This window comes from Chlorocebus sabaeus, chromosome 21 (assembly GCF_047675955.1).
Source record: "Chlorocebus sabaeus isolate Y175 chromosome 21, mChlSab1.0.hap1, whole genome shotgun sequence".
Lineage (NCBI taxonomy): Eukaryota > Metazoa > Chordata > Mammalia > Primates > Cercopithecidae > Chlorocebus > Chlorocebus sabaeus.
In genome coordinates this window covers 70,087,883-70,115,276 of record NC_132924.1, presented here as the reverse complement: position 1 = coordinate 70,115,276, position 27,394 = coordinate 70,087,883, and the positions used below count along the sequence as shown (strand labels likewise).

Here is a 27,394-nt window from a genome sequence, read left to right as displayed (position 1 = left end):
TTATTCCATTTTATAGGCGAGAAAACTTGAAGCTCAGAAAAATTAAGGCATATTGTCAAAGTTACATAGTTATTAACTGGTAGGACCAGGATTCAAACATAGTTAATTTGATTTTTTGCTCTTAAATAAATGTTATATGAACTCAGTTGGTTAGGCCCATCATAAAATGTGACATCCCTCTGTTTTCTTAATTGCAGGCTTCACTACCTGAAGTATCGAATTTGTCTTCTTTATAATCTAAAATTCTCCATCTCAATTTAAATATATAATGTTTATACATATAATATAAATTATGTATAATGTGTACACACACATTACAAACATTATGAGCAAGTTAGGCCATCTTTAGAGTTGCCTAGGGAAATCCTGAACGGTACATCCTAAGCGAGTGTTGTGGAACAATTAGGCCTACTTATTATAAATACTGATAAATACCTGATGTTTGACCATATACATTTAGAAATAACCTAAACTGATTGGACAAAAGTTAAAATGTTCATTTTAATAGACTATCTTAATCATAGTAATGAGTTTGATTCTCCAATTCTCTACAGACCTAAAACATCCATTGCCTTTAGAATTAATGAAAGTAAAAACAGCTTGCTCCTAAACACCAATGAAAGCCTTTGCAGTATTTTTTGCACTTGCATTTCCTGACACACAGAGCTGGTCACACAAAGCCATTCTTCAATAACACTTGTTTTATAACTACCATGCTCTGATCATATCGTACACAATTTCAGTGAACTGTGTTGCCACTTAACACAATTTAAAACTCTACACAAAATAGTCATATCAAAATCTGTGGATTTACAAGTTGAAGGTAGGCAGGTAAACAGGGGGATTCTTGAATGTGAGCATAAAGTCAAGCTGAGAAATAAGTGGAGTTCATCCTCCCTTTCCTTTCTTGTCTAGTAAACACACTATATTCTCTTGAGGGAAGATTACATTAATGATTTAACATTAGGGAAATTAGGACAATTATATCTAATAATCAAAGAAGTTTATTAATAAGGGAAAATAAAAAGTTGAATACATAAAGATGGGACATGGTGTTTATCAAAAAATATCTAAAACTTCACCCCCTTGAAGTTTTGCCTTGTTTGTTTGTTTATTTTTTTGAGATGGAGTCTGGCTCTGTCACCCAGGCTGGAGTGCAGTGGCGCGATCTGGGCTCACTGCAAGCTCCGCCTCCCGGGTTCACACCATTCTCCTGCCTCAGCCTCAGTAGCAGGGACTACAGGTGTCCGCCACCCACGCCCGGCTAATTTTTTTTATTTTTTTATTTTTTTATTTTTTGGTATTTTTAGTAGAGACGGGGTTTCACTGTGTTAGCCAGGATGGTCTCCATCTCCTGACCCCGTGATCTGCCCTCCTCAGGCTCCCAAAGTACTGGTGGTTTATTTTTTTATTTGTTTTTATTGGCTATTTTGTCATGCATAGGTATAACTACTTTTAAGGCTGTCTGAAAAAGTATTTGAAGTTCAATTATTCTACTCAAGACCAGCAGGAAAACAGTTTCTATGTACATATTTTTTAATTTCAAAAGAAAAATTGAGAAAAGATAATGAAATTTGAAGACTTCTTTGGTGGATCTACTTCTATAAAATAATCTAAGACATTGAAGGTATTCATTTCTAATGTTTTATCTGGTTTTCCTTTACTAAACTTACTATACACACACACACACACACACACACACACACACACACACACACACACACGTTTTTCAAAATTACTCCTCTGAGGTTGCTTCTCTTAATTTAGAAAAAGTACAACCTGTATCCCATTTTGTAAGCTCTGTTTAATGGTGTAATGGTGTGCTTATTGTCTATCATTTTATTTTCCTCTTTGCTCTCTAATGGCAGAGACTATGGCTACATTGTCAATTGTAACCCCTGCACCTGGCACAGTGTCTGACACATAGTCTGTGCTAAGTAAATGTTCAGTGATCCTTAGAACATGCTTGTATATTGTTTTCCTTTAAAATCTATTGAAGTAAAATACGTTTTGGATATCATATTGTAAATATACACAACACCTGTACCTGCCTTCCATAGGTCCCAGAGGAAATGTTTTGATAGGCTACCAATGCTGTTTAGAGAAAGGTTCAGCCAGGAACTGGGCTTCCAGATATAATGATAGCTAAAAATAATTATTACATTTATAACAAAATCTCAGTAACGAGAAAATATTTTCACTTTGCTCAACAGTGTGATGAGAGAAAATCAGAACGAGGCCCTTCATGTATGCTCATTTCCATTTCTTAATTATCCAAGAGAAAGTATTGAGTTCATGCATGACCCAGACTTTTTCCTTGTCATTCTCTCACCTTATCTTGCCTGACATTTGGCCCTTCAGAGTTTGAGTATATTGATCAGAAGGTGGGAAGAAGAAAATAAAGAAGACAAGGAAACTAGATCAGTGTAATTTTTAACTAGTTAACAGGACTTCATTTTTAATTTAAGAATGAAAGATGTATTACATTTTATTATTAAAGAAAGTTGTTTAATTTTCTACATAGTATTTTTAAATAATTCAGTAGCTCAAGCATTCTGTACCTTTTTGTTGCAGAGATAACTAACCATTGGTTACATAAAATGTATGATACACGTTCCTAGCAATAATAATAACAACTACCATTGATTGAAAGCTTATTATGTTCCAGACATTATGCTTATCACTTTTGATGTATTTATTTCATGTATTTCACAGAAAGCCTGCGAAGGGAGCTGTTATTATTCCTATTTTGCAGAAGAGAAAAATAGTTTTAGAGAAATCTTACAGCTTCTAAGTGACAGGGCTAAAATTCAAATGCAAGTTCTTAAGGACCTCACTCATTGGCTTCTATAGTCTAACTTAAAATGTCAGTACCTTGTCAATATAATTCCCTCTTACACTGACAATTCTCAAAGACATGGTGAAAGTGATTTCTAAATGAAAGACAAGAGAGTAGCTTCTAGATCTTTTAAACAGTTATCTAAGACATGCCATTATTTATAATTTATAAAATATTCTCTCTTTTCTAGTTAAATACAATCTCTATCATTCTGATAATTTCCCCTAAGTTTCTATATATAAAAGATAGGGAGATTCTGAATAATGTGATTAATAATATCTGTTCTAAAAATAATACTATTTCTTTGAAACAAAACTAATTTTGCATATCAGCCTGAGAGACCTGGATTGTGTTCTGTGATGAGAGAACCAGCCATAACGAGGAATCTATCACAGTGTCGATTATATTGTTTGCCACAATTATGTGGCTGCAAGGAAACAAAAAGTTTCTGGGCAATAGCAAGGCTGTGGTAACTAATCCTGTTGTTTGAAATATTTACATATTTATGCTTTTAAAAATCAGAAATAGCCTCATTTGGGAAACAGCTCATTAGTAGTAAATGTGTGAAATTTTAATGTCATAGACAAAAACGAATGCTGTACCATTAATAATCTGGGTGGGATTAAAATCCTCATCACCCTATTGCTACAGATCTTACATGATTTGCCTTTCCAACTAAATGACACATTTAATTTATAATGCAATGAGAGATGTGCAAAATAATGCTTTTGGCTATGTAGTAAGAAATTGCCTTAGTTGACAGTATTATGATGCAACTTGTTATGAGCTGCATTAGAAAACACTCCTACTATTGGGAACAAAGGAAGATTATCTCGTTGCCAATATACTACAGCAAGCCAATTATGGCATTCTACATTGCACAGCAGAAATTTTGTGGGGCAGAAGTTATAAAGGCATGAAAGTGTTTCAACAATAGGTTCAAGTGAGGGACCAAGTTCAAACACCTATTTTCTTTTTTTTCTTTTTCTTTGAGAGAGACACTCTGTCACCCAGGCTGGAGTGCAGTGGCACGATCTCAGCTCACTGCAAGCTCCACCTCCCAGGTTCATGTATTTTCCTGCCTCAGTCTCCCGGGTAGCTGGGAGGACAGGCACCTGCCAACACGCCCCCAGCTAATTTTTTGTATTTTTAGTAGAGATGGGGTTTCACCGTGTTAGCCAGGATGGTCTCAATTTCCTGACCTCATGATCCACCCACCTCGGCCTCCCAAAGTCCTGGGATTACAGGCATGAGTCACCGCACCCGATGGGATACACACCTGCACTGGACATCCAGAAGATCCATTAATTACTTTTGAAAAGTGACTATATTTTTATTTCAATAGAAGACTCAAGAGAACTCATGATTATTATGTGAGAAGCTAAATGAGTTTTAGTGAATAGATTATAAATGAGACTTCAGTTATGTCTAATTTCATGGTAATAATATATTTTATTCATCGTTCTATGTTTTTGATATTTTCTACTTTTCTGTGTTCTATCGCACACATCTGCTAAAGCTATTTAGAAATATGCTCAGAACAATTTGTTGTAGTGCTGATTCAATATATACAAACATGTAGAAAAATACAAGTTACAGCCCATGTTGAAGTGCAAGTGAATGTACATAAAAATGCAAAAAGCATAACTCAAGGCATAACAGCATAGCTTGACACTGAAAGAGAAACAACTCTACCTTGCATTCTGGACAACCATGACTTGACTGCATTGATTCCAAGAGCGAGAGTGAAGGGTAAAACAGAAAAGTAGAAAAGATAGGAAGAAAATAGTTAGGAACAGAAATAAGAAAGAAAATATGAAAATAATAACTAGAAGAGCTATTCCATAACATATAAATGACATGAGGCAGAAAATAATGCTAGAATTACAGTGAAAATAATACCTTGCAAGTGTAATACATTCCAAGGCCTCTGCTTGTCTAATAATTAGGAGTGTAATTGAAAGCAAGACCTAGGAATTGAATAGGAGCAGCTTATTAGCTGCCTTTGAGTCAAACCTCACCAAGTAGGGATGTTTTATTTGTCAAACCACAGGAGGATAGCTTTAGGTGGGGTGTTTGTTCTCCATTTCACCATGGTTCCCACCATTCCTTGTTGCTCACCCCAGAATGGACTGACAGATTCGTGTTACCTGCCTGTCCTTCATGATTCTTTAAGTTTGTAACATTCTACTTGACACATATCCTGTAATAAATAAAAGGTAGGTACTCTGTATTGCAGGATATCGTTAGAGAATATAGAATATAAACAGCAATGCTTTATTTTCATTCTTTCATTTACAAATGCTAATTACAGACAAATCCTTGGCAGTGATTTCCCCTTGTATCATAATATTGTCATAAATAACAGTGAAGGTCTAATGACTCAAATCAAACATCAAACACAGAATGAAGTTATCAGTTTGTTGTTATTCTTTTTTTTTTTTTTTTTTTTTTTTTTTTTTTTTTTTTTTTTTTTTTTGAGACGAGTCTCGCTATGTCTCCCAGACTGGAGTGCAGTGGCGTGATCTCGGCTCACTGCAAGTTCCACCTCTCGGGTTCATGCCATTCTCCTGCCTCAGCCTCCCGAGAAGCTGGGACTACAGATGCCCGCCACCACGCCCGGCTAATTTTTTGTATTTTTGGTAGAGACAGGGTTTCACCAGGTTAGCCAGGATGGTCTCGATCTCCTGACCTCGTGATCCACCCGCCTCGGCCTCCCAAAGTGCTGGGATTACAGGTGTGAGCCACCACGCCCGGCCTTGTTGTTATTCTTAAACTATAAGAGATATTGCCAAATTATAGTTACAACTACTATATATAGATATAAATGAATGAATATAAAACAAAAACTACCTTTTCCTGTACTGTGTGACTACTGGTAATCTCTACATAAAATTATTGGGTTTTCAAAATGTTCAATAAAGTAAAACTAGAGCAACCATACCGACAATTCCAAGTTTTTAAAATAAAATTATTGAGAAGGATGAAATTAAAAGCTGTGAACTAACTTTGACATAGCACCTGGCAATTTAAAAATTATTTTCTGAGTATTATCTAATTTGGTTCTCCTGACAAGCTAAACATGATGATTCTGCCTACCTTGGCTCTCAGGGTTGACAAGAATACTGAATTTCAAAGAAATTGGTGATCTGCCTGTGGTGATATAAATACTAAGCAGCAGATTCAAGTTCAGCGTATAGCTCTAATTTGGATCTTCTTTAAACAAACCAACTACAGTCAAAGAATACACTTCACATAATTAAAATGTTTTTAAATTTGCCAGAAATTATTTTATGTCCTAGAAAATAGTCTATTTTGGTGAATGCTCCATGTGTACTTGAAGGGAATATGTAATTTGCTATTGATGGGTAGTATATTCTGTAAATATCAATTAGATCATCAAACCAACTAGGAAAATATTATGAGGCAACCAACCAATTATTTGAACAATTTAAATATGTGTTTATCCAAGGTATTAAGGTTATTTTTAAATGAGTTTTATTTTTCAGAAATATATACTAAAATATTTGCAGAAATAATTATAATAGCTGAGATTTACTTCAAAATAATCTAGATTAAGGGAGGGTATGAGGAAAAATGAAACGTGATTGGTCACTAAGTGATAACTGTTGAGGTTGCGTGATGGGTACATGGTGGGTCAAGTTATTCCTTCTACTTGTGTGTGCCACAGTGGAAAATTTCCAAGTTAAAGGGAAAATTCAAATGTCACTCCACAAATTAAAAGGAAAATGAATAAAAAATAAAACCAGTTTCTTTAAATTACCAACTCAAAATTCTTTGTATTTTACCTCCATTTGTTGATCTTATGTTTCCATCTTGCTAATTTGGCTGATATGAATTGTTCAAGTGAAGGATAATAATTTGTAGGGTTCAAATCAGTGTTTCGAAACCATACTTGAGTACTGACTTATATACCAGATCACAGCAATTTGCCTTATGTGAAAGTTAAATATCTCCAAAGAACACTTGACTATATCAACAATTTATACATCACACAAGAGATTAAAAGAGACATTTTTTATTTATTTACCAAAGTCAATACTTCTAATATTACTTTGTGTTATTTTATAATTTTTAAATCAGTGATTTGGAAATATGCCTATAAATAAGGATGCATCAGGGAACCCTTTAATCAACACTAACATATTGGGAAATACACATGTCCTATAAAAATAAACAGTAACTTGTGAGTCCTTGAATATCGATTTCTCAGATAAATTTGGGAAGGTAAGCCAATTCTTTAACTTTGACACAAATAATTCCTTAAATGATTTCATAGTGAATCTGATAGTTCATCACAGGAGTGATTTCCAGAATTGAAAGGCTGATTTGCTCTGTTGAAGGCTGGTTTCATTTTGATCACTGTTCTTCTAGAACCCTGTAAGGCTTAATTATAAGTTTTTAATTCCACCTTATTTACTAATTGGAAATAGATAAATATGACGTGTGGAGGAGGAAAGTAAGGAAAAGATAATAAAGTTAATTAAAATGAGGTGCTGAAATTAAAGAGTAGAAAACACTATACTATTGTTTTAAAACACGAGATGAAATACTTCTTCATTTTACTTACCCTCTCCCTGGAAGAAGGTACACTTTCACAAAAGGGTCAGAATAACCATTGTTGTCTCGAGGAACAAGATTTCTTGCTTGGAGAATATGTATTATGAGATTTCCAAGATCATAGTTAATTTGAAGCTTTAGGAGACAGAAAAATATTCCATAAGTTTTTTAAAGCATGTTATACATTATCATTCAATATTTACTAATAGGTTTTTAAGAAAATTCTTGTAAGAAGCATCAACTTTCATTTTCATTTTATTTGAAGCCAAACAGAACAGTTAATGTCTAATTTAATTGAGAGCTCCCAGGTATATTTTAATTCCTAGCAAACATGCTGTTCATTCTTTCCACGGTGAAAAGGCCTGGCCTGTTTAAAGTTTATTTAGAAGGAAAATCATATGTTAGAATGCTGGTTATATTTTTTAATTAAATTGCTAACTTAGGAAAATAGTAAATGTTGTTAATGTTTATTAACAACAATTTCCAGAATTTTCAAAGAAATTAACTAATTGGTAAGTTATTATAAAGTATTTTTGCATTTTGCCAAATAATTAGCAGTGGGGTGGAACTGTTATTTAAAGATAAAGCTGTCGGCACTGAAATGTAAGAATATTTAAGAATACACAGATTACTACCTCTTTTTTATGTTACATTATCTGATATTAAACCTATGGATACCTTTCGGTACCAGCTTTCCTAATAGAGTGAGATACTAGAATAATCTCTTTTTCTTTTAATTTTAGAAGCTGAAGAAAGAAGAGGCATTGTTTTACAGATGCTTACTGGCTGTTGCACAATTGTGGCTGAATACTAAAAGACATAATTCAAACAAATATTTGAGAAAACTGCATAATTCAAAATAATTGAGTTAAGCATTTTTTTTTTCTTTTACAATTGAAAGACTCTTTCGGCATCATTAAGAATAAACCTTAATTCTGTTTGATGTTACTTTTGTTTATTAAATAATAGAGGGGAAGGGATACATATTTCAAGGGCAAATCCATATAGAAAAATACTACTTTTAAAATAATCCATATAAAACAGACATGCTGCATTTATATTTAAAATAGGATAACTCAGATGAGTCATACTTTCCTGTAAAACTTCATAATGAAAATAAATCCTCATTTTAGCATAATTTTGATCTTATTATGTTTCCTGTCAGAAAATACATCTTCAATTGCTTATCTCCATCCAGAAAAGACTAGAGTCCCTGACTGTAATAAAAGCACAGTGAAAAAGAAAACAAAGTACCATTAAAGAAGAGGAGAAATGGGGAGTTTAGAACTGTATGGCATCATGCAGCAACTGTATGCTATAATCTGGCACGGAAATATAGAATATAAAATAACTTGTAATTAATACCACTGAAATTTCAAACAGCTTCCAGATCTTTAGTTAAAGAGAAACACTTCCCCATTCTCTCCTTTCTCTGCCAGCCTTGGAATCCTCTTTTAAGTGATGAAGCACCCAAACCATTTCTTATTGAAATGAAAACTTGCAGGCCACCCGAAGAGAGTGCTTTTTAAAATTTGCTCTGTATGGCCTTAGGAAACATCTAGAGTTGCTCAGGGTCAGCTTTGAGAGAGAATGGAATGCCCCAGCAATCTTCAATCACAGCGACTCCAGTGCTGACAGATTTGTGGTTTGGGTGTCTACATAAAGTTTCATTAGAAATGAGCCTTTGCTAAAAGAAAATAATAATAATTAATAATAATAATTATTATAATAAAAATAATAAATTGAAATCACTGCCTTAAGAAAATATCCCCCAAATTAAGAAGAAATACTAGCAGGGTAAATTTCAACTACAAAATTACATCTTACTCCTTAAGGGAAAGCAAAATAAAATTAGAACAAACAACAACAATAAAAACAAAAAAAAAGTCCAAAAGAAATACTAGTTCAAGGACAGAAGTTTCAAAATAGTAGGAAAGAGAAAGAAGGCTATTAAGAATCAGAAATTCTAGCATTTTCTTTGCTGCTTGTGAAACGACAAAGGATGAGGTCAGTGAAAAATAGGCTTTCTGGAAGTTGGAAATAGCAGAGAAACAGCCAGATCGGGAGGATGGAGGTCATCAGGGTAGTACTGTTAGTTTGTTCTTAGTAATGTGTCAACCTTCTGCACATTTTCTCCATTTCCACACTCATACTCCACTTTTGCTTTGTAGTGGGTTCCTGGATAATCACTTAATTGGTTTCTTTGCCTCAATGTCCTTCCCTTTATAATATTTCTTGTAGGTCACTGCCATATGAATTTTTATTACACATTCTTTTCGAATAGCCTCTCTCTTACTCCAAAATAGAGATCATGGTATATACATAGTGGCTAACATTCTTAGGATTATGTTCAAGGTTCTTTTTAATTTAGTATTAACCTATTTCTCAAAGCTGATTCTTCAACCATTACTCTCGGACAACAGTACCTTTAATTGTACTGTTTCTTCTCCTAGGAATATAATCTCCCTTTCTTTATGCTTATCTTCAAATTAATTCAAGTTTCTGTTATCCTTTGTGAAGTCTTTTGTGAAAATTTCCTCTAGAATGTATTAGAGATGCAGCTAACACTTACTCTTTCATCTGGAACATACTATTTTCAATTAGTTACTATTTTGTAGTGTTAATTCTTTCTATATACTATTTCTTATTCACTCTAAAATACTTTTTGGTATCACCTAAGGTGCAGGTTTTAAAGTTTTTTTTTTTTTTTTACTATGACTCACAATTAGAAATATATGAATATCAAAACACACAGAGAGAATTTTAAAATATGATAATCTTTTTATTTTTATATATTTTTCTTTATCTACTTTTATGTTATTTTCCTGATGAAAATTTATTAAACTAATTTTATAAATTACAAAGCAGTTATGACCCATGGTATGAAAAATACTTCTCTACAAGAACTATTCAGCGATTTTTAAAGCAATTTTTGATTAAAAGAAGAAAAAATCCAGTAGACTTATGAAACTCTTAAAGAGGAAACTTCAAATTTCCAGGAGAATCTGTTATGTTTAAAATACATTAGACAAATATAAAGAAACTGAGGCACAAAACATGCTGACACTGCTAAGATACCAGGCAGATTTCAAAGTATAGAAATACACAGCTATGATTGGAATTCATAAAACATATATTTGTATTAATATACTATTCTATAAAATTACATTTTTCCTTTACAGTTCTGTATATGTTACAGAATAAGAAAAATCCTAACAGTGTGTTTACAATTTCAATAAACCAGTGGCAGAAGAACTAAAAAAGGTTATATAATGGCGACTTTTTAAAAAACTTCATACCTGAATTTCTCCCGTAATTGGATGAGAGACAACCTTTGTTGCATCGGTAGGCTGTAATATTAAAGAACACATATTGCATTAATAGATACATTATTCACAGAATTTATCATTTCGGCTTTCTTCTGAAATTAGTTTCTATTTGGTCAGAGCAACTGCTTGGAAAATATATTTTATCCATTTGGCTGCTTCAGAATAATGGTGTCTACTTACGGTTCTCAATACACATTTAATTTTATAGATGCATAAATCTGTTTTTCATTTTGGTAAGCCTGCTTTGAAGCTGTAATTTTATACCAGCAGTATTTTCAATTACTTAAGAAAATGAACACTTTAGGTTTAAAGCACTTAATTAAGTATTTACAGGTTTTAAAGATCTATACAGTAATGTTTAAAATACATTCATCAAGTAAAAGACTGGTTTAATACAAGAACTGCTGAGGAGCACAGAAGGTAGAAAAGTCCTTCTTTTACTTCTTTGCTTAATGCTCAGCACCTCCCGGCTCCCTTCCAGAGTGAATCACCCACTCAATCACTTTCTTTATAAACATTCCAAAGAAATTTTTATAGAACTAGTAAAACAATCCTAAAATTCATTTAGAGCCACAAAAGACCCTAATAGCCAAAGCAATTTTGAGCTAAAATAACAAAACCAGAGGAATTATGCTACTTGACTTCAAAATCCACCACAAAGCTATAGTAATCAAAGCAGCATGGTATGGCATAAAAGCAGACAGACATATGGAATGGAACACAATAGATAACCCCCAAATAAACACATTCATTTACAGTCAATTGACTTTCAACAAAGATGTTAAGAACACATAATGGGCAAAGGATAGTCTCTCTAATAAATAGTACTGGGAAAACTGGACATCCCACATGCAGAGCAATAAAATTGGACCCTTATCTCACACCATGTACAAGAATCATCTCAAAATAGATTAAAGATTTAAATATAAGACCTGAAAATTTAAAATTATTAGAGAGAAACATAAGGGAAAAGCTCTATGACATTGGTCTGAGAAAAGATTTTTTGGACATGACTCCAAAAGCACAGGCAACAAAAGCAAAAATAAAAAATAGAAGTATAACAAACTAAAAAGCTTTTGCATAGCCAATCAGCAGCTGATTGTATCAATCAACAGAGTGAAGAGACAACCTACAGAATGTGAGAAAATATTTGCAAGCCATACATCTGACAGGGTGTTAATATCCAAAATATACAAGAAAGTCAAACAACTCAACAGCAGGAAAACAAATAACCTGAATTAAAAATGTGCAGAGATTTGGAATAGACATTTCTCAGAAGAAGACATACGAATGACTAAGAGGTATAGAAAAAATCAACAACATTAATCATCAGAGAAATACAAATTAAAACTATAATGAGATATTAACTCACCCCAGTCAAAGTGACTGTTATCCAAAAGAAAAAAGATAGTGAGTGATGGTGAGAATGTGGAGAAAGGGAACGCTTGCACACTGTTGTTGGGATTGTAAATTGATATATCCATAATGGAAAATAGTATGGAGGTTCCTCAAAAAAATTAAAAATCGAGCTACCATATGATCCAACAATCTCACTGCTGAGCATATATGCAAAGGAAATGAGATCAGTATGTCAGAGATACCAACAATCTCAGGTTCATTGCAGCATTATTCACAATAGCCAAGATATAATACCAACCTAAGTGTCTATCAATTGATTATGAGGTAAAGAAAATGTATTATATATACACAACAGAATACTATTTAGCCTTAAAAAACAAGGAAGTCCTGTCATTTGTAACAAGATGGATAAACCTGAAGGACATTATGTTAAGTGGACTAATTCATGCACAGAGAGATAAATGCCACATTATCTCACTCATATGTGGAATCTAACAAAATTGAACTTATAGAAGCATAGAGAAGAATGGTAGTTACCAGGGGCTAAGAGAAAAGGAAAGATTGGAATGATGGTCAAAGGGTACAAACTTCTCTTAGGGGGAAGTTAAAAGCTCTCTTATACAACATGGTGACTACAGTTAATAGTAAATGTATTATATTGTTGAAAATTGTGAAGAGAGTAGATTTAAAAAAAAAAAAATTTAAGCCAAATACTTCAGAGGAATGAATAGTAGATTTAAAGTGTTTGGACCACAAAAAATAAGTGAGGTAATCCATGTTAATTAGCTCAATGTAATGCAGCCATTCCACAACGTATTCATGTTCTTTTTGGTTTTTTTTTTTTCAGACAGAGTCTCACTCTGTCCCCTGGGCTAGAGTGCAGTTGTGTGATCTCTGCTCACTGCAACTCCGTGTCCCACGTTCAAGTGATTCTCCCACCTCAGCCTCCTGAGTAGCTGGGACAACAAGAATGAGCCACCACACCTGGCTAATTTTTATATTTTTTGGTGGAGATGGGGTTTCACTGTGTTGGTTAGGGTGGTCTCAAACTCCTGGTCTCAAGTGCTCTGCCTGCCTTGGCCTCCCAAAATGCTGGGATTACATGCATGAGCCAGCATGCCCGGCCACAATATATACATATTTTAAAACCTCATGCTGTACAGTATAAACATATATGGGTTTTATTTGTTAATTAAAAATAATTTAAAATTTAAAAATATAAGCAATATTGTATGAGATGGTTAATTGCTTAATTTAAAAAGAAGTTGTTTTCAAATATGTTCAAATTATATTTTTATAACATAGAAACATCTACAAAACAGAATTTAGTATTAATTATGTTGGTATTTTAGTTGGCTAGTTTATGAATTATTTTTAAATGCTTATCAAAATAGAGCCTCTATAAAGTAATTATTCAAAATTAGCACATAATTGCTTGTGGTAAAATGTAGTTGTGTTAAAATTTATTTCAAAATTTAGTCTAACTGTCCTTGAAATTACTTTGTTTATGAAGCTTTTCTATATTTAGTTTCAAACAAATCATTTTATGATGCAATGATTAAGGTCAACCTACTTTTGTTGTTTGCTTCTGAATAAAAGGATTCTCTTTTTAGTGACATCTGCTGTATTTTTATAGTTAAAAAACAAACTTTATTTTTTATGTCTGGTCACTTGACCTGAGCATATATAGCCTGTCCTTCCCATATATTTCACTACATAAAGACAAACCTTTATTCATGTTTAAACAAAAAGACACTTTTTTTCCCATGTATTTATCAACTACAGGGATAGTTTTTCTTAAGAATCAAATCTATGAGGGAAATCATAAATTGTCTATATTTCCTTTGCTTTTTATAAGGTTAAAAAACAATTTTATTTTTTTTTAATTCCCTGGCACTTTGAAACAACAGCATTGGAAGCATTTGTTTCGAATGAAGATTTGCATCAATAAAAAATTCTTAATATGGAATTGAGGATAAAGTTCAAAGTGGTGATAATATGTTACGGGTTTTCCTTGTTTGTTATTATCTTAAATTTTCTTTATCGCTGTGTCCTTTTTACTTAATTATAAAATCTAATGTAATATGTACCTTTTGTTTCCTAAAAGATGCAAAGCTAATATTCTATATACAAAGCTCAGATACATGCAACAACAAAGAGAGCCAGAAAATATAAAGTATAAGAGACATTTTTCAAGTTCCTCATAATAACTACTGAAATATTTAAAAGATGTAGAAATACTAGAAATACATCATCCTAGTACATCTTGATGAGTTTTGTACTCAGAAGAGAAAAAATGTTTCTTGTTTTGACAGATCATTTGGAAATGAGAAATCATAAGAAAAATACTTTAGAAAATGATGTTTTATTTTCTATCTCTGGTCTGAATAAAGAGCTAGAAAACAAGTGGGTCAGAGGTCACATCAAACACTCCTCACCTTGCTGCTGCTGTGCTTCTTTTTGCTCACTGAGGGGGACCCTGGTTGCCCAGGGCTGGGAACAGAACTGGATCCTGCTGATGTAGGACCTGAATGAACATGAGATCCTTTTTCAACAACCGATGACAGAACCAGCGGTGACTGCTGTAGTGAAACCTTCTGGAGTTCTGCTGCCAACTGCTTAGGATCAACTCCTGGGGATTTCGCCTTATCCACTACAACAAAATGAAATAGATTTACATACTTCTCCATAATACCATGGAACTATGTGAGTTCTAGGTGACAAAGGTAAAACATTACTTATAAAATAAGCTAAACTTTAAAAATGAAATTAACTTAATTGCACTTCTATGTATCAGTTTCCAAGGAAGTCTACAAGGCTCTGAGAAGAGTAACATAATGCTGAATTACAGAGGAATAGTGAAGTTCCTGTTGCATCTTCAGAAAAATGTTTTTAATATTTTACATAGAGAATTGTTTGAATGATGCAATATCCTATTTTATCCATTGGAACTTAATTTGTATGATTAGCTGCTTTTTCTTCCCTAAATTTTACATCATTCTTTCTCTAAGGAGAAAATTTTCTAAGGGGAAAGTTTCAATGGGTTTATTTATATTTACAAATGTATTAAAATTCGTATAGCACTTGGTCTATTCTGCTTAGTGCAATAACCCAGACTACTAGAATTGTGGCTGTAAGAGTAGAAAGTGCTCAACAAAAATTTATTTAACATAGGAAAAGGTGATATTTTTAATCTTACAATAGATCTAACAAATTTGTAGATTATATTTGTTATCCAAAGAAAGAGTTAAATCTATCTCACCGTGTACTTATGAAATTACATGTTGATTTTTGTTTACTATAAAAAGGAAATGAAAAGGTTCAGAAATAAGATTTTTTTAAAACCCAGTTATTCTAAAAAGAATCAAGTATGCTCTAAAAATTATGTAAACCCAAAAAGAAATGGCTCCAAGCGTTACTTTCAAAGGATGAATTCATATTTAAAGAATTAAAACTGTGAATTCATGCAGCAAGGATTTTACGTGAACTTGTTTAAGGGGACTAACATGCAAATACTTATTTCCCCAGAATGCTAAAACTGTAGCTACAATGCCCTAGATTTTGTTTATAATTATATAAATATATTTGACAATCTATTCATAACTTTATCTCTGTCTATATCTGTGTTTATGTCTATATCTTCATCTACAATTACATCTGCCTCTCCAACTACTTCTATATCTACCTCTTTATTTACAGTTGAAACTAAATTTCTTTTACCTACCAGCTTTTGGTGGCTCATGAAGTTCCAGATGCTGGGGATTTTCAGAATCTGATAGCATATTGAGGTCCCTAAAAATTAAAACAAAACATTAAGAAAGATATTGAGGAAATCTGAGACAAACAGCACTTTTTTCCAACTACCCTTAATTTTTTTCAGTAGGTAAATGAGAAGTGGTTAATGATATAAAGCAACTCCAAAGCATGCTTACCCTCCTAACCAAATATATAGTTGCAATGCTGTTAAAAGTCAGAGCTGATAAAAATGATTATTTAAGGTGAAATCTTTATGAATTAAGTGTAAGTTCATTTGTAAATACATATCCATGAAATCTAAATGGGTTCAGGCTTTCATTTAAATGAAGCACGTTTCCATAAAAGCATGAAAGGGAAGAGGCTGTTGACACCATCAGAAACTAAGTTAGCTGAATTCTTTCTATGCTTTAGGCTTTGATTCACTTTATTTTATAATTACAGAAAATCTTGCTAACTGGCAAAGGTTCCACCTTAACAATTTTAAATTAAAAGAGTCATGGATAGCCAAAAAATGGAAACAGAAAGATGGGGAAAAACTCACAGTCTTACACATATTTCTGCTTCCCCACTTTGCTGACTAATGATACTCTGAACTTCTTCATATGTTTTAGAAGTCAAGGGAATTCCATTCCATTCCAATACTTGCATCCCTAAAAAGACAAATTGAATATAAAATCAAATGTGTGCTATCTCCAGTCTGGGTACATAGGGCATCGAAGACATTTATTTGCATTTAGAAGTCAACTCAGCACACCATTTCAGAGAACATCAGTTCCAAGTTCTCTGCAACATTAATACCAAAACCATGATGTAGTTTGATCTCATTAACTTACCTGAACACATAAAATATATTTAATACAACATGCAAAATTTTGCTTTTGAAAATCTGTTTAGTATTATCAAACGCATGCATTCTGTTCACACTGCCATAAAAAACATTATTGAATGTATACTGCTTAGACCAATTTCGTATAGGAAATAAAACAAACAATTAGAACCCCCAATATAATTTTTCTGTGGGGAACAAGCTACTAGAAGAATGTATTTGGTATTTTATCATGAAATGGGAGTAGTAGAAAAAAGTCATTTGGATTTCTCCATTTCAGGAACTGTTGCAGCTTCTATTTTGTCCAGATGAAATAGAATGCCACTTCATGCCCTTTTCTTCACTGCATGCCAGACATCCCTGAATTGAGGAATACTAGGAATGTTATAGGAAGGGCAGCTGCACGGCTATGTGACCTGTGCACCAGTACAAGGCCCTGTGCTCAGAAAGGCCTATGCTTGGTTTAATGCTCTACTGTTGTCATCTTGAAATTCTTAATAACATTTGAACAAAGAACCCACATTTTAATTTTGCATTGGGTTTTATAAATTATGTAGCTGGTCTGGCCTGACCTGGTCAGGGCATTTCATTTTTCCTATCTAAAAAGATAATTTCACAGAAAAAATAAAAGTATAACATAATTAATATTTCAATATTTTACATCTAGCTCCTTTGGTCCATTTTATGTGAGCTGTCAAAGTCATTGAGGGGTCCATGCGTGGCATGATTCACATTGTTCTGACATGCAGCTATGTGAACTGGATATATATAGTAGATGAACCCATCCAAGGTAGTGCTCAAGTATTTGTGAACTCTACCAGCTTTATTTGAGAAAAATGTCTAAATACTACACTTATGTTGTTGAACCATTAGTTTTTTGTTTTTTTTGTTTTAGACAGGTCTCACTCTGTTGCCCAGACTGGAGTGCAGTGTTGCGATCTCTGCTCACCACAAGCTCCGCCTTCCAGGCTCAAGGAATTCTCCTGTCTCAGCCTCTCAAGTAGCTGGGATTACAGGTGTGTGCCACCACGCCTGGCTAGTTTTTGTATTTTTAGTAGAGACAGGGTTTCACCACATTGGCCAGGCTAGTCTCAAACTCCTAACCTCAAATGATCCACCCGCCTCAGCCTCCCAAAGTGCTGGGATTACAGGCATGAGCCACCATGCCTGGTCTGAACCATTAGGTTTAAAACGAGCTTCACAGATGCCTATGTGAAATTACCTATTAATCATCATTGGCTCCAACGGAAAATTCTAAACATGGCATGATTGTATCTTTAAAAGTTTTAATGATTATGATATATATTAGAAAGCATATTATCATTTGCAAGTAAGAAAGGGAAAAGCTTTTAAACTATAGTCAAATAGTAAAAGAAGTCCATAAAAAGGCTCACAATAACACAAACAAGAATGACTTTTCTATAACTTACTCCAAGGAAACTTTATCTTCAGATGGGCCTTAGGTTTATTTCAACAATCCCAGGCTGTTGTACATATAAAATGAGAAAATTATGTAAAAGACAGTGACAACACCACTAAAGAAAAATATAGCACGCTGAAAGAGGAAAATAAAGCACTTTTTAAAAAAAATAAGGAAGAAGATTACATTAATAAACAGATGATTTTGAATTCAAAGTTATTATAATTCAGAAATTGCATTGTCACATTTCTGCAGGAGCACATACTATGAGAAGGAACAGTCACTTATTTTCATGCTTTTTCTGTTGAATTTACCTGTTCATTCTTCACGTGCCAAAATAAAAGGGCAAATTTACAAAACATAATTATCATGTAAAATTTTAAAAAATGCTTCTAAAAAACTACTATCGTTAATAAAATTTCTGAAAAAATTATACAGATAACTAGGGTCTTGCCTGGATATATACCTGACACTGTAAACTACATGATCTGCTCCATACCACAATACACCAATGGAAATTCTTTTTGCCCCACCTCAGTTTCCCACCCTAGTTGTTTCAGTGCTGCAGTTCAAAAGATTGGGACAATTTTTTTATCCTGGCTCATTGCCTACAGTGAGACACCATAGGGAAGATGACCACTGAACACAGTCATTTAGTAATATTTCCCTTTTCTATTGTCTATCTTCCTACAAATTCTATGAGCCATATTAAAATAATGAATGATGTACAGGTATAACAAATCACTCCTTGTTTATCTCAAAAGAGGTCCTAGTAGGTGTGAAAATTAAATATGGCATTTCAATATATATGAAAAATATTTGTTAATTGTAAAATTATATAAACTATTTAAAAATGCATGCAAAAATTTGTTGAAAATTATTATGCTCTGTGAATGTTCAATAATGTATTTTATCATTTAATAGGTTTGAATGTAAGCATTTTCTATCTCAAGACAGCTTTTTACACTGCATTTTAGAAAGATTTTCTGGAAAATAGTACCCATGTGAATTACATTTATTATTTAGTATTATGAGTAAACATTTGTATTTTCTTTTATTTAAATTATTTAAATACTTATTTAAAGTATTTAAATTATTACAAATTTCAGGGATGAAAGTGCACAGATGAGACTTCAATTAAATTCCTTGAAAGTATCTATTTTAATAGCTTATTATTATTATTATTATTATTATTATTATTTATTTTTTGAGGCAGGGTCTTGCTCTGTCACCCAGGCTAGAGTGCAGTGGCATGATCTCGGCTCACTGCAACCTCTGCCTACCAGGTTCAAGTGATTCTCCTGTCTTAGCCTCCTGAGTAGCTGGGATTACAGGCACCCACCACCACTCCCAGCTAGTTTTTGCATTTTTAGTAGAGACAGGGTTTCACCACGTTGGCTAGCCTGGTCTTGAAATCCTGACCTCAAGTGATCCACTGGCCTCAGCCTCCCAAAGTGCTGGGATTACAGGTTTGAGTCACCATGCCTGGCCTTTAATAGCTTTTAACAGGAAATTAAGACAGTCTGGATTTTTGCTGAATGTGTAGCAGTGATGATAGGATTTTTTGCAAAGTCTCTGGCTTAACAGGCTACTAAACACCGAAAAAGACAATAATTAGGTAATTCTAGAACTTAAAAAATATTAACATAAAATATTCTCAAATACGTATTTTCATAATCTCTAGGATTACTTAATACTCTATGCTCCTTAAATGGGCAAAAGTTATTCCTCTCTTTATAATACAAAATTTCATGTTATATTATTTCTTGATCTATATTTATTATTTACCATTACATCAAAAACATCTTATTGACTAAAATTATTCAGGTAGTTAAAACTCCTACAGGTTACTCTACACCCAAACATATGCCACACAAAAGTTCATGACGTCTGTTCATTTTATTCATTCCACATGTATTTTTCTAACACTTCATATGTGGTAGGCACTACACAATTCATCCCCTTTGTTTATGTCTAACATTTTATGATGTTATAAAAGTTAATAAAAATGATAGTCTACTAGAAAACAATTGGAAATATCTAAGCAATTAGTAAAATAAAGATCATTCCCACAGGAGGAAGTTCCAAAACTTCTGCAAGTATATGAAGAAAACCCCAGATTCATTAGTCATTAGAAAGTGCAAACTGAAGTCATAATATATTACCTAACTGTCATCACATTGGGACACGTTTGAAAACCATAAAATGCCATGTGTTGATTGGGATGTGGGATTGGTGACCTTGACTTCATCAAGAAGATATTCTTGGTAGATGGTTGTTCTGGTTTATTCTCTCTCTATAATGTGAGAATACTATAACTATAAGTAGATAAAATAAAACAACCTCTTATTTACAATTTATAAACATGTAATTATTTTAATGAGAATGCACATGAATGCAACTGTTCTGGAGGGCAGTCTGGCAGAATGTAGTTAAATTAAGCATATACACACTCTATCACCTAAAAATTCTCTTCGTGGGTATGTATTTGTGAGGAGGTGGAGGTATCAAGCGAAAGAGTACTTGAGAGTACTGTGAATGCTCATGATGAAAATACTTGGCAGAGACTGCAAGAAACAGACCATACCAGGTGTTAACACCAGAAGGTGGATCCATCCTAAAGTCTTTGCCAAGTTAAAAACAAGTGAGAAACAGGATCTGACCTATAGGGTAATGGTATTTATGTTGATTTAAATAATATGCATGCAAAATAAATCATTACATATTTTATGAATAAATGCCAAGCATCTCATAAATTATAATAGTTGTTCACAGAAGGGAGAGAAGAATGGGAAAATAAAATAAGATAAAGGAAAATGAATATGTTAATAAATGAATAAATAAATGAAAAAACACAGGAGTAGACCTTGAAAAAAATAAAAGCCCAAACATAATTTAAAAATATGTAGTATAAATTGTTTGAAATTTGTTTGCTATCTTTTCCATACTAAGATTATTAATCATGACTATAGGTTAATTTTCCAAATTTGAACAACCTCTCTCAGGAGTCTTCTATAAAGCACTAGCAGCAGCAGCAAAAGATCAGCTGAACTTGGCCATCTCCCCTGGCTGAGTCAATAGCAAACACATCTTACAAGTGGGTTTCAATACAACTGTCCAAATCAATTATACTAATTGCTCATTCATTTCAATGTTAGGCAGTGTTAACGTATGAGAAAGACATAGATAAGTGGATTTTATTTTTAAACTTTATATATTTTTCACATTTTATAATTTTGATCTATTTATATATTTATATAAAAGTGAGAAAGGTAAGAAGGATGGAAGAAAGGAAAGAAGGATGAAAGAAAAGAAGTAGTAAAAAGAAAGTAAGGGGGGAATCTTTGATAAAGGAAAAAATTAGTATTTGAACAGTGTCCTGCTTATTTACAGAATAAGGAGACACAGTCATAATAAGAGATTCAAAACTAAGGTATATTTTCCTGAGTACATTTATTTTGAAATATACAATAAACACTCTGTGATGGTTAATACTGAGTGTCAACTTGATTGGATTGAAGGATGCAAAGTATTGCTCCTGGGTGTGTCTGTGAGGGTGTTGCCAAATCAGATTAACATTTTAGTCAATGAGCTGAGAGAGGCTGACCCACCCTCAGTCTGGGTGGGCACCAGCTAACCAGCTGCCAGTGTGGCTAGAATAAAGCAGGTAGAAGAAGTTGGAAAGAGAAGACTTGCTGAGTCTTCTGGCCTTCATCTTTCTCCTGTGCTGGATGCTTCCTGCCCTAGAACATCAGACTCCAAGTTCTTCAGCTTTTGGACTCTTGGATGTACACCGGTGGTTTGCAGGGACTCTTGGGACTTTGAACATTGTTGGCTTCCTACTTTTGAGGTTTTGGGACTCAAGCTGATGCACTACTGGTTTCTTTGCTCCTCAACTTGCAGACGTCCTATCATGTGACTTTATGTTGTGATCGTGTGAGTCAGTTCTCCTTAATAAACTCCTTTTCATATATACATATATCCTATTAGTTCTATCGCTCTAGAGAACCCTGACTAATACACTATTGTTAAGTATATTCACTGTACTGTGCTATTGAAAACTGGATCTTTTTTTTATTTATTAAGAATTTATTGTGCTCCAATAATTTTGTCATTAAGAACAATATATCTTTTGATACATTAAACTGTTCTAAGATATGTGTTTTCCTATCTTCATATTTAGAAATGAGGAAATAGAGACAAAGGGTGGTTTAATGGTATGTTTTTTTCCCTAAGAGATGCTTATATGAATTTCCTTTACAGGCTTGTCACTTCTTAACTAAACTCACCATATATTTATTTTCCCTTATCTAGTAAGAAAAATAAGTAATTAATATAAAATTCATTTTAATAATCTAGTCATTAAAATGAAAATCTGTACATTCTCACTGCTGTTCTCAAGAAAGTCTCAAAAAATATGTTGCATTGTTCTCTAAGCAAACATGCTAAATTCACATTAGAAAAAGTAAAGCACGTGATAATTGCAAGGTTACCTGGATCTTATTTATTCTCTCCAACTGTATTTTTGTACCCATTAACCAACCTCTTCATGCCTCACTTCAAATCCTTCCCAGCCTTTGGCAATCATCATTTTATTCTCCATCTGTATGAGATCAACATTTTTAGCTCCTACATATGGAGTGAGAACATGCAATATTTTACTTTCTATGACTGGCTTATTTCATCTAACATAATGACCTCCAATTCTAGCCATGTTGCTGCAGATGATGAGATCTCATTCCTTTGTTTGGATGAATAGAATTCCATGGTGCATACATGTACCATCTCTTTACCCATTTATAAAATGTTGAAGTTGAAAAGTATTGTGTTGGAGAGTTAATCTCATAATAATATTGCCATTTTTCGTTATTACTATTGCTATTATTTTTGTTTTGTTTTACTCATGGTTCAAACAAAACTTAAAATAGAGCCTCAATATACAAAATATATAAAAATTGGCCTACTTTCATCAAAGTAGGCTCAATCTGCCTTCTAGCCCCCTCACCATTCTCCAGATCCTATTCAATAGGTACCCTTAGACACACCTTGTTTCCCTGATGTACATGGGTTGTGAGTTTAAAATAACATCACAACCTGAATAAGGGCATAAGAACAATTGCTATTAACTAGGACACTGTTTCTTGAGATGTACTGTAAGGAAGGTACTCTGAATTTCAGTTTATTGAAAATGAAATCTTAATTGGTTTAAAAACTATAATAATTTTTTTTTTACCCAATAACTATAGGAATAAGGCTTTCAAATAGAGCTCTGTGTAATATTTAGCATTAAAAGTTAAAATTTGCCTCTCTCTCAATAAACAGAATACACACTATTTTTATATAGACAAATATTTTCTTTATCAGAAGGTTTATGAGCCACCTTGCTGTTGGTAGTTGACTGTTGACACTTTCTTTTCGCCCTAATCAAATTGTGTTCACATGTAGTTTGGTTATTTACTAGTTGTGGCGCCCTTGGGCAAGTTGGTTAATCCTCCATCCTTGACTCCCTCAAAGGGATTGTACTTGCTAGATTACTGCTCTAGTTTTATTTCCATCCTATGATGGAGAATACAATATGACAGAATGGGAAACACAAAACAACTGCTTGTTTACAACTTGTGAATATGCATTTTTTGAGCTGAAGGTTTACATAGAAATTTAAAAAATACTTTAGGATCCTAAAATTTCCATTTTATTCTTAATTATTTTCCTTATCTATAGCTGTTCTCGACATATATGGTAAAACTTCCCCAAGCATAGAAATCATGTCATCTAATTTTTCTTTTTTGCACTTCCCACATCTCCTCTCATGGCCCTCTCAGTGGCAGTTGTCCAGGTTCTTTGGCTTGGTCTTGGCTCCCCAGGGCTCTAATGGTATCCCCTTTACCTAGTTCCTTTTCTCTCGGCATTGTTACGTTGTTAGATTTATAACATTTGGATTGGTTAACTCAGCATGGGACATCCAATCTGCATTCTGAATCTAAATTTGGTTTACATCTACATGCCAAGCAGACGAATATTTATCATTAATGCCACTAAACCCAAAGTTGATTTAAATGCAAAATACCAAAATTTTACTCCATTATACACTTAAAAATATGTGATAATCATAATCTTATCTCTTCATAATATAAAGATAATATAATTTTAAACTCATTAAAAATTTTAACACAAATTTTATAAATGAATATTCTTCCAAATTTTAGTAGTATTAAATACACATATAAAGGAGATTTGCGGTATCACCCTACTCTTTTGCTTTAAGTCACTGTATTTTTATATTGAATATAAAATGAATGAAACAGATTGCTATGTAAACTTATATGCTATGATAATCTACTCTGTTTCCATCTTTAGGCAGGACTGTTGACAATAATTCTTTAGATAAATGTTATACAGTATGGATATCTTTTTAAATGGCTCAGAATTAGAGAAGGTAAATTCTATATTTGAAACTGTTATTGATTTGGGATGTGATCTTGGACAATTTACTTTCCATGTACCTTCTTTCACGCTCAAATTTTGTGAAGAACAAGCAATTAAAATTAGCAAAGTGTGGCTTGTATATATAAACTCCCAAATGAAATAAATTTACATATTTTTAAAACTTTTCATCACATTTTGAATAAAAAAATAAGAAATATCAAAGACTACAGTTGAATGGTCTGAGCTGACTGGTATTTCTTTTCTAGATCTGAGTAGTATGTTGAAAGTATTTGGAGTCAATGACTTTTTTACTCACCTATCTAAAATAGATTTAGCTCCAATCACAAAAAAAGTATAATTGTAAATAAACAGATTCTTACTTATATTACAGTATTAATGGTTAACAACAAAAACATTGTTCAAAAGGATTTCATGAATCAAATGTGTTACAAAAGCACAAGTCACAACCATTTTTTAGGCTAATGTTATATGGTAAGCAAGATCCTTATAAGTACTCTAGTTTTAATCTGTTATACTATATATTTAAAAAGTGACACCTAAGAGGTGACATGACTTATCTAATATCCCACAGAATGGTAGTACAGAAATATGAACCCCAACCATCTCCCAGGCCAATACATATATCAGTAAATAGAAAAACTCATTAAACTTATGCCAACTAAACCTACATGCTAGCCCACTCGAAGGCAAACTATGTTCAAATAAGTGAAACTTAGCAAAAATAACATATTATTTGCAATGCCATTTAAATTACAACACAACATGATAATTTGGAAATTGTATTAATTGCCTACATGCTGATATTATTTGGAGACTTGGACATGCAAAAACTGAAGACATTATTGAATGAAGAGAAAGTTGCTGTGGGATATATTAGTTATGGTGAGTAAACAGTGACATAAATGAATAAAATTTGATTGGGTCTCTTATCTCTTTTCCCCATTCCACTCCCAGAAGAGAAGACAGTATCATATTTCTCAAGGTAGATTGATACAAAATTATGCTGAACCTTACTGGGAAGGAAAATAATGTAAGAAGTATGAAAAGAATAGGAGGTGCAGAGTCAGTGCTAGGGAGGAAATGGTGGTTGGAGGTTCCAAAAGAAGTAGGGACTGGCATCCTGCTTGCTTATATTGTCTACGGAAGATGTCTAGCATATTTTTTTACATAAAAATTACCAAGAGGTGCCTTTAGAAAGTTGTACATTAGATTCTGTGACTCTCAATGAAGGCAAAACTACTTTTGTGAAAACTTGGGCACAATTAGGGGAGCCACTCATTATCAGGGAAGTGTGCAGGCTTTGATATTGCACTCTTAGTGGTGTGGACTGATGTACAGAGGCCCAAACTCCAGTGTTCTAGAATGTGTAATACCCTCACTTGGGAGTTCCTCAAGGCACTTGGGGCAGGAAGGACCAAATGATGAATGCAATTCAATTTCCTACCAACAGATGAAAGAAAGATTGGAATTGATTACACTTGATTTACAGAAAAAGTAATATTTCTTGCACTTGAATATGACTTTTGCAAATATATGCTTTTTAAACATACTTAGCATGAATAAGGGAATATAATTAGCCATGATTTGTGGACTAACCTGTTAGAAGATTATCACGATAGGATTCGATTTCTAATCACTACGACCACTAAAACAATCCAGTCCAGTATTTCCTTGAAGGATTGGTATAGATGCCAAAAGCTACTTTATAGCTACAGTTCATTGTATTTTTCATCTTATGTGTTATTTGAAACAGACTGAATCAGAAAGTAGCTGAATGAGGCAGAATAAGGGATATGAGTATATTAGTATAATTTGATTGACCCCTAGAAAATAATATTACATGTGGAGTTATCCAATAACAGATATGTAATGTCATTATCTCATTTGAGGTAGATTGCAGTTTATAAGTTTATAACTTCTTCTTAGTTTAATATCACAATTTATTTGTTAGAATGCCCAGAATGGATGCTTTTAACTAACTTTCTAATAAAATGATATTAACAGATTAATACTGGTCTGCTGTGGTTTGAATGCCTCCTCAAAAACTCATGTTGCAATTTAATTGCCAAAGTTATGGTATTGGGAGGTAGGTAGGACCTTTAAGAGATAATAAGGACAAGCCCTAATGGATGGATTAATGCCATTATTTCAGGAGTGGGTTAGTTATCCCAAAAGTGGGTTTCAGATACAAAGGATGAGTTCAACCTGATTTCCTTACTCTCTTTCTCTCTGTAGTATGCTTACTTGAAAGAGCATGCCTTTCACTAGTTCATGACAGAGCAAGAAGGTCCTCTCAAGATGCCAGCACTGTCATCTCAGACTTACCAGCCTGAAGAAATTCGAGAAATAAATTTCTTTTCTTTATAAATTATTCAGTCTCTGTTATTCTGTCATAGTAGCAGAAAACAGACTAAAATACTATCAAATCTTATGAATACCATAACCAGTTAACAATAATAAACTAAACCAATACTATATGGATTGCATAGAAATGAATAATTAATTGAATGGACTTAGGAAGCTAGGGTAGTTGATGCACTTAGGAATAAGAAATGCTTGCCTTAACTGTTGCCTCCTCTGCTTTAAGTATCCTTACTGAATTATTAATAATTTAACCTTAGTTATGTTGATAATCTTTATGATATTCATATATTCTGTACTGTTCCTTTTTAACTGTTAGTTAAATGTATCTTACTACTCAGACGATAGATTTTAACATAAAATATCATCAGTTTATACTAGGAAAGTGTTTCCTAACAAATATAAATGCTATTTGAACTAGTGGCAAAATCATCATCATTGCCACCGCCATCTCCACTGGACATAGATATAGGGAC

The 27,394-nt window shown here is 33.1% G+C and overlaps 1 protein-coding gene across 5 annotated transcripts in view; it reads right to left on the bottom strand.

The window, feature by feature from the left end:
* Window positions 1-27,394, bottom strand: part of PCLO (piccolo presynaptic cytomatrix protein) — a 408,305-nt gene that overhangs the window by 76,634 nt on the left and 304,277 nt on the right. For 2 of the 5 annotated variants that reach the window (XM_007982336.3, XM_073009170.1), the window contains exons 11-16: window positions 16,406-16,514; window positions 15,833-15,900; window positions 14,547-14,761; window positions 10,720-10,770; window positions 7,431-7,555; window positions 4,535-4,561 (exon numbers count right to left, since the gene is read on the bottom strand). In XM_007982336.3, coding sequence (XP_007980527.3) covers window positions 4,535-4,561; window positions 7,431-7,555; window positions 10,720-10,770; window positions 14,547-14,761; window positions 15,833-15,900; window positions 16,406-16,514 — 595 coding nt within the window. Of the gene's footprint in view, window positions 1-4,534; window positions 4,562-7,430; window positions 7,556-10,719; window positions 10,771-14,546; window positions 14,762-15,832; window positions 15,901-16,405; window positions 16,515-27,394 lie in introns of those variants that run through there. The other 3 variants (XM_073009167.1, XM_073009171.1, XM_073009172.1) reach the window with 3 other exon arrangements.